The 10318-nt window shown below is 40.2% G+C and overlaps 1 protein-coding gene across 1 annotated transcript; it reads left to right on the top strand.

Annotated features, from left to right (window-relative positions):
- Positions 1-2475: 2475 nt before the first annotated feature.
- Positions 2476-4992, top strand: LOC124689053. Its single transcript, XM_047222657.1, has 6 exons — positions 2476-2619; positions 2706-2792; positions 3137-3322; positions 3782-3994; positions 4095-4241; positions 4621-4992. The coding sequence occupies exons 1-6, from the start codon at positions 2476-2478 to the stop codon at positions 4990-4992; spliced, it is 1149 nt and encodes a 382-aa protein (XP_047078613.1).
- Positions 4993-10318: the final 5326 nt, after the last annotated feature.

The following is a 10318-nucleotide window of genomic DNA, read 5'->3' as shown; positions in this document are numbered from 1 at the left end:
TTTCAAGTATTCTTTGTCTCCCCTTGTGTCGAATCAATAAATTGGGTTTTACTTCCCGCGAAGACTGTTGCGATCCCCTATACTTGTGGGTCATCAACTAGCATGGAACATCAGAAATTATAGATACGTTGGAGACGTATAAAGCCCTCTCCGCCGTTCCTCGCCGTGGCCTCGCCGGGAGGGCGGTGATGGGGGTGGCAGCGCGGCCCTGGACCCTGGCGCGGTCCTCTCCTCCTTCCTCACCTTGGCATGGCCGGGCGGGTGGGGATGGGGGTGGATCTCGTGCTGCTCCTCCTCAAGATCTTCGACCACGACACCAAGGGCGGCGGCCCTGGATGGCGATGGTGGTGATGGTGCCGACCTGGTGGCAGGTGGCGGGCATCAGGTGCCGCTGACCGTGGCACTGCGGTGGTGGTATTCTCTCTCGCCGGAGGAGATCGACTAGTTGTGTGGCTAGCTGTGGCGGATCTTGCGATCCGTCGCCTAGCTCCCGATGGCGAGGCGCAGCTGCCGGTGAAAGCCGCCCCAGACTATGGTCATGGCGGATGATGGCGGAGCCTTTCGTCGTTACCTTGTTGAATGCATTATCTCTGCAGTCTGCGTTTCTTCGCCTGGGCTACTCCAGGGGAAACCCTAGACCCGAGTCTCCCGGATCGGACACTAGCGGCGCGCAACGCCGTTCTCCCTGTTGGGGGTATCATTTTTGGAGCAGACAACGAATGGCGGTGGTGCTGAGGTGGAGCGGTGTGCTTTTGATGTGTCGACGTCGTCGAGTCGCCGCATCATGGTGCAGTGGTGTCTCGGGACGGATGCAGTGTGATGGACATGCGCAGGATGGTGGAGTCGTCTGGCGCCGTGGCGGCATCGATGGCAGGCCTAGCATGGTCAATGCGATGATCTCTCTTGAAGATGGAGTCGAGGAAGACGGCGGTAGCAACTTCTATGGCGTATGCTGAGAGTCTGCTTGACTGGATGTGCTTCTCATCTGCTATTGGGCGGCCGGGGAAGGCATTTGGTTTTTGGATGATATGTTGGTGAATTGTCAACCCCTTCATCCCTCTGTAGGTTTAGCGAGGTGGTTTTGAGTTTGATCTTTTGTATTGCTCTTCCTCTTAAGGTGATGTGAATAATCTAATAAAAAAAACCGTGTGTATCCCTTGAATGTAGAAGCTGGAGCGATATTTCCCCCATTTCGAAAAAAAAGCGTAGCAGGGCGAGAACCAGGAAGTTTCTCACAACCACGGAGTTGCGATGTCTAGTGGGACAAGGATGATGACCCTGGTCTTGCTTCTCTTAGTCATGTACTTGATATATCTTTTTGTGTGATGCATAGATTTCAGATGATGAACTGAACAATTGTGAGAGATTGTATTTGGACAAAATATGTGTAGTGAAATCTATTTGGACATATATATCGATATATGTGTGGTGAACTAATTTAAAGAGAGATTGAACTAATATATTTTAGTGCTTTTACTCTTCACATGTATTGTATAAAAATGTAGAAAATACACTGCCATGTTAGTGTATAATACGTCTCCACGTAGCCCAAATATGTTGTCAAGGAAATACGCTATTGGCATGTCTAAGTATCTACCAGCGGCGTATATATACTAACTGGCACGGCATATATATATGGCACGCAACTACCTAGGTAATTTTAGTGGTGTGTTCCAAACACACCACCGGTATTGTACATCTGTGGCGTGAGCATACATACACCTCTGGCGTGTATGTGTCAGCACACCACATGTATCGGAAATACGTATGGCATGCTGAGGACATGCCACCGGTAAAAAAGTACCCGTGATGCGACACATGTGGCGTGGTAAAACTGCGCCACTAGGTTGGTTTTATCGCACCACTGCAAGGATTTTCTCTATTAGTGACTATTGGATTCAAAGATACCCTGTACTCCACCCAGCTTCCTAGTCATTTTTCATTTTCTTTATTTAATTTCTACCGCTTCTATTGATCACAAAATTGTGGATTTAGGAAGTGTTCATATCTCCAAACTGAAGCCAATTTGTCCTACTCCTTTGAACCCAGTACATTTCTTCTTGGTCAAGGAGGTTTTCAATCTCCATACGCTTTGGTCTTTGGCTTCACATGAAACTTCTTTTTCCATTTACTAGTGGCAGTGGGGTAATTTTCTCCAACTACAGGGGCAGTCTAAACGATGTACCGCAGGAAATGTTCATCTATTAATAATTAGGTATATATTTTCCACTGTATTAAATAAGTCAAATTAGCTTTCCTCATTAGTATGTCAAGATCTTATTCGAAAAAGAAAACCAATAAATGGTATATTATCGTATCTTATGCAATAAATGTGATATCTTCAAGATCAATCACACATCAATGCAATTTATGGACCTTCCTGGATGACTACTGTTCAATTAAAGATATGTCCATAACCTTATAAAAACGGTGGTATATATCGACACTAGAAATTGAGCATTCCATATTTCCACCATGAAAGAAAAACTACTGATTAGAATGACCATTCTCTTGCCATTTTTTATTCAAGCCATTGGAGGATGTGGAGTTAAATCTATCAAACAGGGGGAAAATACTAGCAGGGTCCTCACGAGTTATCAAGTTAATAAGACTATTCTGGTAGTATGTGTATGCATTCCTCTTGCTTTTTATGTATATTTATCCTAATATTTTGAGATTATGAATCTGAGGAAACATCAATATAGGTTGAAGGTGGAGATGTATACGATTGCATTGGTGTGAATGTACAACCAGCCTTTGACCACCCATTGCTGAAAGACCACAAAATTCAGGTAAATAATTATCATGAAGAAATGGATATTTTCATTTTATGAGTAAATTCAATGTAAATATTTACGTTTAGAATCTCCAACGAACGATGAGTTCTCTAAACTACAGTATTAACACATAGGTAGATATACAATCAAAGAAAAATTAAAATAGATTTCACACTTATATTGTTCATAAATTCTTTTCCTGATGCTATGTAGACATTGATTTTTCACTACAAGAGGAACTAACAACATCTTGTCAAACAATACAAATGTAAAAAAATGACATGTGCTATACATATGATTGATTATGCATTAAAAATATATATTTGATTATGTGATGAATAAGTATGGCTACTCAATAGATGGAACCAAGTTCTCTCCCACTGAGAACATACACAGATTTTCCATCGAAGAATGCCATGCCACAAGTACAGTTGCCTATCATTGAGTGCCCTACAGGAACAATTCCAATATTGCGTAACAATAGAAGGGACCACATGGCAGAAAAAACCATTGATGAAGTGATTAGCAATGATGTACAACAAGAGGTAAGTATTTTATTTTTCAATATAGTTTTGTAGTGGTCTAGTAATCTAGGTATATTATGAAAATATAAATACTGGTGAGGTGTTGTTCTATGCGCAACAGCTGTAGACCATAGTTGACTCCAAACTACATTATAGAATAATATCCCATGGAAATTCATCCTCGAGTTGAAAAATTAGGTTAAAGAGTCCATAAGTATATTGCAAAATTATTTTTTTAAACTTGAATCTTACAACTCCTTTTACACTTTCACACTCTTGTTGCCACTGGAAAATAAATATTTATTCATTCTAATAAGTTCCACCTACATTTTGTGTAAGTTCTTGGTCCATATTGACCTTAGTATCCAACATAAACTGATATTCATCAAATATATTTATCTTATGTTGTCAAATTGTTTCTACTATTCCGAGTAGGTTTTAGTATTTTCACTGAAAATAAGCAATTATTTTGTCTTGTAGGTAGCAACAATCGAATATCTGGATGAGTTATATGGAACACGCGCTAAAATAAATGTTTATGAGCCAATGGTGAAGACAAATAGTAAGGATATCAGTGGAGCAACCATACAGATTCACAAGGGAACACGGGGTCGTCGAGATGGGATAGGTGCTGGTTCTTGGGTATATCCAAGCTACAGTGGTGACAATTATGCTAGGTTTCATGTTTATTGGGTAAACAATAAAATATTTATTTGGATGCACATTCTGTTATGAACTACAAATGATTTGTAATCTCACAATATCTTATTGACATTGTATACATTAGGTAAAGGATCATGGCCCACCAATCACAACTTGCGTGGATCATGATTGTCGTGCTTTCGTGCAAGTTAGCCAAAGTGTTGGTCTCGGAGGAAGAATACAACCGATTTCTATCTATAACGGACCACAATATGAAATAGATGTTCTAATCTTTAAGGTATTCTTATCTTAAATTTTCATTGTTAACTTATGTATTTTATTATATCAAATACACTAGTTATCTTTTGATTCAAACTCGATAAGTTCGAAACCACAATTTAATGAACAAATCAATGCACAAACTATTAGATAGAAAAAAACATGATAGAACCTTTGATAATGAAAAATATTTGATGATACAATGATTAGAGAAATAATACGTCTCCCTCTTCGCATTCATTATCGGTTATACAATAGTAAGTGTGAAAATATGTCTCCCACTTTACATTCATTATCTTTTATACAACTACAAGTATAAATATGACATCACACATAGTTGATTGCATATTCCTTTAAATTTTCAGCAAGCATTTACCATGCGACCATGATTTTTCTAGGATCCAAAGACTAATAATTGGTGGGTGGCTTATGGTGAAAAAAATACACCAATCGGATATTGGCCGAGTTCGCTCTTTCAATACATGAAAGACAAGGGTGAATTTGCATTATGGGGTGGATTTGTTAAAGGCCCAACAGCATCGATGGATTCTCCACAAATGGGTAGTGGTCATTTTGCTTCAGAAGGCTTTGGAAAAGCATCATTTATGAAGAATATCCAAATTGTAGATAAGACCAATAAGCTTGTTTCCCCTAATGTTCATAGTGCACACCCAGGCGGTACCAATTTTTCCAAATATACTACAGATGACTATGGACACAATAAATATGGTCTACATATGTACTATGGTGGACCCGGTGATTTTGTTTGATAATATATAGTGTTGCATTTAATAAAGCTTTTCTACGATTTACTACCTCAGTTCCTTTCTATAGTGCCTATAGATTTTTGGCATTTATTTCAGAATATAAGGTTGTAGTTTGGCTTTTTTCAATTACCCCTCCCCCGTTCAGCTCCCACACAACATGCATGAGAAAAAATCTATATAAAATTGGAAACAATTAATTGAGATTCCTAATGCATGGCCCAACGATTCTTTAAAATTAGGCATCAATGTTTTACTTTTCTTAATTGAACTTGGCTGCACATATATGGAAAATCAACAAGAGAGATTTGTGGGATTTGTTATGATAAGTTAGGAAGAAATGGATTTTCCAAATTTTACGTTGATCTCAAATCGTTCAGCTAAGGGGTCTTGTGTAAAAAATACTCTTGCGCTAATTTCCGTGCCAAAAAACTATAGGCACTATAGAATGGATCTTATATCCAAAAACATGTGTCTAGTTGGACATTTAATTATTGGAATTTGAACTCTGGTACGGATAATGATCTTCCAAGTTATATGACACACAAGCTATACTTGAAATATATTATGGGCACTTAAATCAAGACATAATTGAGATGTTAATTATGAAAAATGGCTGAAAAAATAACGACATGCTCAATTTGGCAAACTAACCTATGATTGTATCTCACATGAACACAATCGCATACTCCCATCTATGTACGAATTGGAGTCTAACAGTAACAACAACAACAACATCAACATCAGCATCAGCAGCAACAGCAACAACATCAGCAACATCAGTATCACCATCAGCAGCAGCAACAACAACAACAACATCAACAACAAGAACAATAAAAACAATAACAACAACAGCAACAACAACAACAACAGCAATAACAGCAACAACAACAACAATAAAAACAATAACAACAACAACAACAACAACAACAACAACAAGAACAACAACAACAACAACAATAGCAACAACAACATCAATAACAACAACACAGCAACAACAGCACCAACAACAGCAGCAACAACAACAACAACAACAACAACAACAACAACAACAACAGTAGCAACAACAACAGCAGTAACAGCAGCAGCATCAGCATCAACAGCAACAATAGCAGCAACGGCATCATCATCATCAACAACAACAACAACAGCAACAATAACAACAACAACAACAGCAACAACAACAACAACAACAACAACAACAATGGCAACAACAACAGCAACAACAACAACAACAACAACAACAACAACAACAACAACAACAACAACAACAACACCAGCAACAACAACAACAACAACACAACAAACACAGAAAACAATAATAATAGCATCAACAACAACAACAATAGCAATAACAATAGCAACAACAACAATAATAATAACAACATCAACATCAACAGCTGATGGGATGTGCCCTAGAGGGTCCACCATTGGGCCCACTCTTCGGAAGGAAGAAGGACCAGAAGGGTCTAGTCGCCGGGCGACTGGGCTAAAACCCCTGGCGACTGGGCTAAGACCCTGGAAGCTGGTGATTGGCCCACGACGACTTGGCATGGGGCAAAGAATCCCAGCCTTATAGCGATCTGCTATGCTCGATCTTATCTCCCTAAAACCCCAGACTGTGGGTGCTCATATAAACCCCCAGCCTAAACCCTAGGAGGGATCCAATCTCGCAATTATGTACCTCCATTTTTCTTGGTCGCTCCGCCGACTGAGACCCCCCATTGCAATTCTCCAAGAAATACAAATCTAGTAGGACATAGGCCTTTTAATCCTCCGGAGGGGATGAACCTAGGTAAAACCCGTGTTCATATGCATCTTATGCTGTAGATGGCCACGTCTCCCTTGCCCCGCACCAACGATATGCTACACCATGTAGCACCTGCTGTCGAGGGGGCTCCTCGGTAATGCCCACCATGGGGATCTTAGGGTTAATGGAATCCTGATACGTCCAAAACGTATCTCCTTTCCCGAACACTTTTGCCATTGTTTTGCCTCTAATTTGTGTATTTTGGATGCAACTAACACGGACTAACGCTGTTTTCAGCAGAACTGTTCTGTTGTCTCGTTTTTGTGCAGAAATCCAACTTTCAGGAAAATCCTCGGAATATATGCAGAAGGCCCTATTTTCCAAGAATATTGGCGGAGCCAGAAGGGCAAGCCAGGTGGAGGCCCGAGGGCCCCACACCATAGGGCGGCGCGGCCCAAGAGGGGCCCGCGCGGCCCTACCGTGTGGCGGCCTCGGCCGGCCTCCGACGCCCTCCTTCGGACTATTTATTGCCTTCGACCTGAAAACGCATGGGCGGAAGTCGAAGTCACCAGAAACCCTCCAGAACGCCGCCACATCGCGAAACTCCGTCTCGGGAGACAGAAGTCTCCGTTCTGGCACTCTGCCGGGACGGGGAATTGGAGGAGATCATCGCCATCATCACCACCGACGCCTCTCCATCAACCAGCCATGTTTCCCCCATCCATGTGTGAGTAATTCCCCCGCTGTAGGCCGAAGGGGATGGTAGGGATTGGATGAGATTGGTCATGTAATAGCATAAGATTATTAGGGCATAGTGCCTAGTGTCCAGTAATTGGTACTTTGATGATATTGTTGCAACTTGCTATGCTTAATGCTTGTCACTAGGGCCCGAGTGCCATGATCTCAGATCTGAACATGTTATTGTTTCATCATGATATTCATTGTTTATGGTCTTACCCGCAAGTTGTATACACATGTCGCTGTCCGGAACCAATGGCCCCGAAGTGACAAGAATCGGGACAACCGGAGGGGATGGTAGTGATGTGAGGATCACATGTGTTCACGGAGTGTTAATGCTTTGCTCCGGTGCTCTATTAAAATGAGTACCTTAATATCCAGTAGATTCCCTTGAGGCCCGGCTGCCACCGGCTGGTAGGACAAAAGATGTTTTGCAAGTTTCTCATTGCGAGCACGTACGACTATAATTGGAACACATGCCTATTGATTGCTTTGTACTTGGACACCGTTTTATTATTACCTGCAAATGCCCTGCTATGATTGTTACATGAGTTTCTCTCATCCATGCAACGCCCGTCATCCGTCCCCGTGCCTACAGTATTTTAATCCTGCTGTTTACTATAATCACTACTGTTGTCTCTGTTACTCTGCTGCTGTTATTTCACTACTGCTACTGCTATAAAACTGTTACTACTGATAAACTCTTGCGAGCAAGTCTGTTCCCAGGTGCAGCTGAATTGACAACTCCGCTGTTAAGGCTTTCAAGTAATCTTTGTCTCCCCTTGTGTCGAATCAATAAATTGGGTTATACTACCTGCGAAGACTGCTGCGATCCCCAATACTTGTGGGTTATCAAGACTGTTTTCTGGCGCCGTTGCCGGGGAGCATAGCTTTATTTGGAAGTTCACTTGGATTGATATTGTTCGCTGCAAATTCTCCATCATGGGTAAATCTCGCGATCCTAAAGTCGTCATATTACCATCCACTACAAGAAAAGGTACAACTCTGAGTACCTCTGCTACTCTTGATTCACCATCTGTGATAAGTCAACTTGTTTCACCGCCACAAGCTTCACTTGCTGGTACTACTGCTGAATCTGAAAACTCTCATAATATTGATATTGTTTCTGCTGTGCTTGATGATAGTGGTTCACTGGGATCCTTTCTAGATGCTACAATTGCTAGGTCTAGACAAATTGAAAATGCTGAAACTCCTAATGAAAATGCTACTACACCTGTTAGTTCATCTGAACTTGATTATTCTAGTGATGATCCTGATGAAGATTATGTGGAGCTTAATGATGATTTTATTAATAGATGTAATGCTACTGCTGATGCAAGTAAAATTAAAAAGTTTCTTACACAATATACTGTTAGACATAAGCTATCTCCTGATCCTAAATTTGCCACATCTCCTATATGCATTAAGGATAAAGATTATGATTTTTCTCTTGATCTATCTCATATAGCTATTGTAGAGAAAGCACCCTTTTGTGGTACTGAAAAAGAAAGTGCTGTAGAGCACATGATTGAACTTTCTTCTATGAGTAGCTTGTTTTCTGATGATGACAAGATGCGTACTTACTTTGTCATTAAAAATTTTCCTTTCTCATTAAAGGATGATGCTAAAACTTGGTATAACAATTTGCCTCCTGGTTCTATTAAAAGTCCAACTGATTTGCGTGATGTTTTCTTTCGAAAGTACTTTCCTGCTAGTGCTCAACATATTGCTCTACAGAAAATTTATAGGTTTGACCAGGGAGATGAAGAGAAATTGCCTGAGGCATGGGCAAGATTTTGTTCTCTTATCAGAGCTCGACCTGGACATGATTTAGAAAAGAATGATCTACTTGATATATTTTATAGTGGACTAACCATTGAATCTAGAGCATATTTGGATAGTTGTGCTGGGTGTGTTTTCAGGAAAAGAACTCCAGACGAAGCTGAAGAATTATTGGCTAGAATAAGCCGGAATCATGATGATTGGAATACACCTGAACCAACTCCAACGCCAATATTGAAGAAGAGGGGTTTAATTGAATTGAATGATGAAGATATGAGGGAAGCTAAGAAGTCTCTCAAGGAGAAAGGTATTAAATCCGAAGATGTGAAGAATCTACCTCCCATAGAAGATATATGTGAGATAATTCCCCCTTCATCCATGATTGAGGTAAACTCCCTTCAACACTTTACTAGGGAAGATATTCCAGTATTCAAAACCTCTGCGCAATGCTTAGATGAGTTTGATAATTATATTGTTAAGCAAGAAAATTTTAATATGAGAGTAGAGAATCATCTAATGGAAAATTCTCAAGCTATTAGCAATTTGCATGATATTGTGGAGAGAACCTCCAATGATGTTAAGATGCTTGTTAAACATTTTCAAATGGTTCAAACTCAAATTGATCAACTCACTAAAGTGCAAAGTGACTTGCTAAAAAATAATTCTAAAGAGAAACATGCTTATGAAGTAACAACTAGAGGTGGTGTCTCTACCCAGGATCCTCTATATCCTGAAGGGCATCCCAAAAGAATTGAACAAGATTCTCAACGCATTGAACCTAGAGCTCCTTCTAAGAAGAAAAAGAAGAAGAAACATAAAAATGTTGTAGAATCCTCTGAACCTATTAATGATCCTTATAGTATTTCTATTTCCGATGCTGAAACTGAAAGTGGAAATGAACATGATAATGATAATGATAATGATAAGAATGATGCTTCTGATAAAGAAGAAGTTGAAAATGAACCTGAAAAGCATGATAAAAATAAAAAGTATACTAAAGAAGATTTTATTGCTAAAAAACATGGTAATGAAAGAGAACCTTGGGTACAAAAGCAAATGCCT

The sequence above is a fragment of the Lolium rigidum genome, chromosome 2 (assembly GCF_022539505.1).
Source record: "Lolium rigidum isolate FL_2022 chromosome 2, APGP_CSIRO_Lrig_0.1, whole genome shotgun sequence".
Classification (NCBI taxonomy): domain Eukaryota; kingdom Viridiplantae; phylum Streptophyta; class Magnoliopsida; order Poales; family Poaceae; genus Lolium; species Lolium rigidum.
The sequence above is the reverse complement of the archived record's forward strand: the minus strand, read 5'-3'. Positions and strand labels throughout refer to the sequence as shown.

Excerpts from the sequence above, each read along its gene's own strand:
- LOC124689053 (XM_047222657.1), top strand. The coding sequence starts at position 2,476 with ATGAAAGAAAAACTACTGATTAGAATGACCATTCTCTTGCCATTTTTT. Across the intron at positions 2,793-3,136 it reads TGAAAGACCACAAAATTCAG|ATGGAACCAAGTTCTCTCCC; the intron begins GTAAATAATTAT and ends GCTACTCAATAG. Across the intron at positions 3,323-3,781 it reads GCAATGATGTACAACAAGAG|GTAGCAACAATCGAATATCT; the intron begins GTAAGTATTTTA and ends TTTGTCTTGTAG.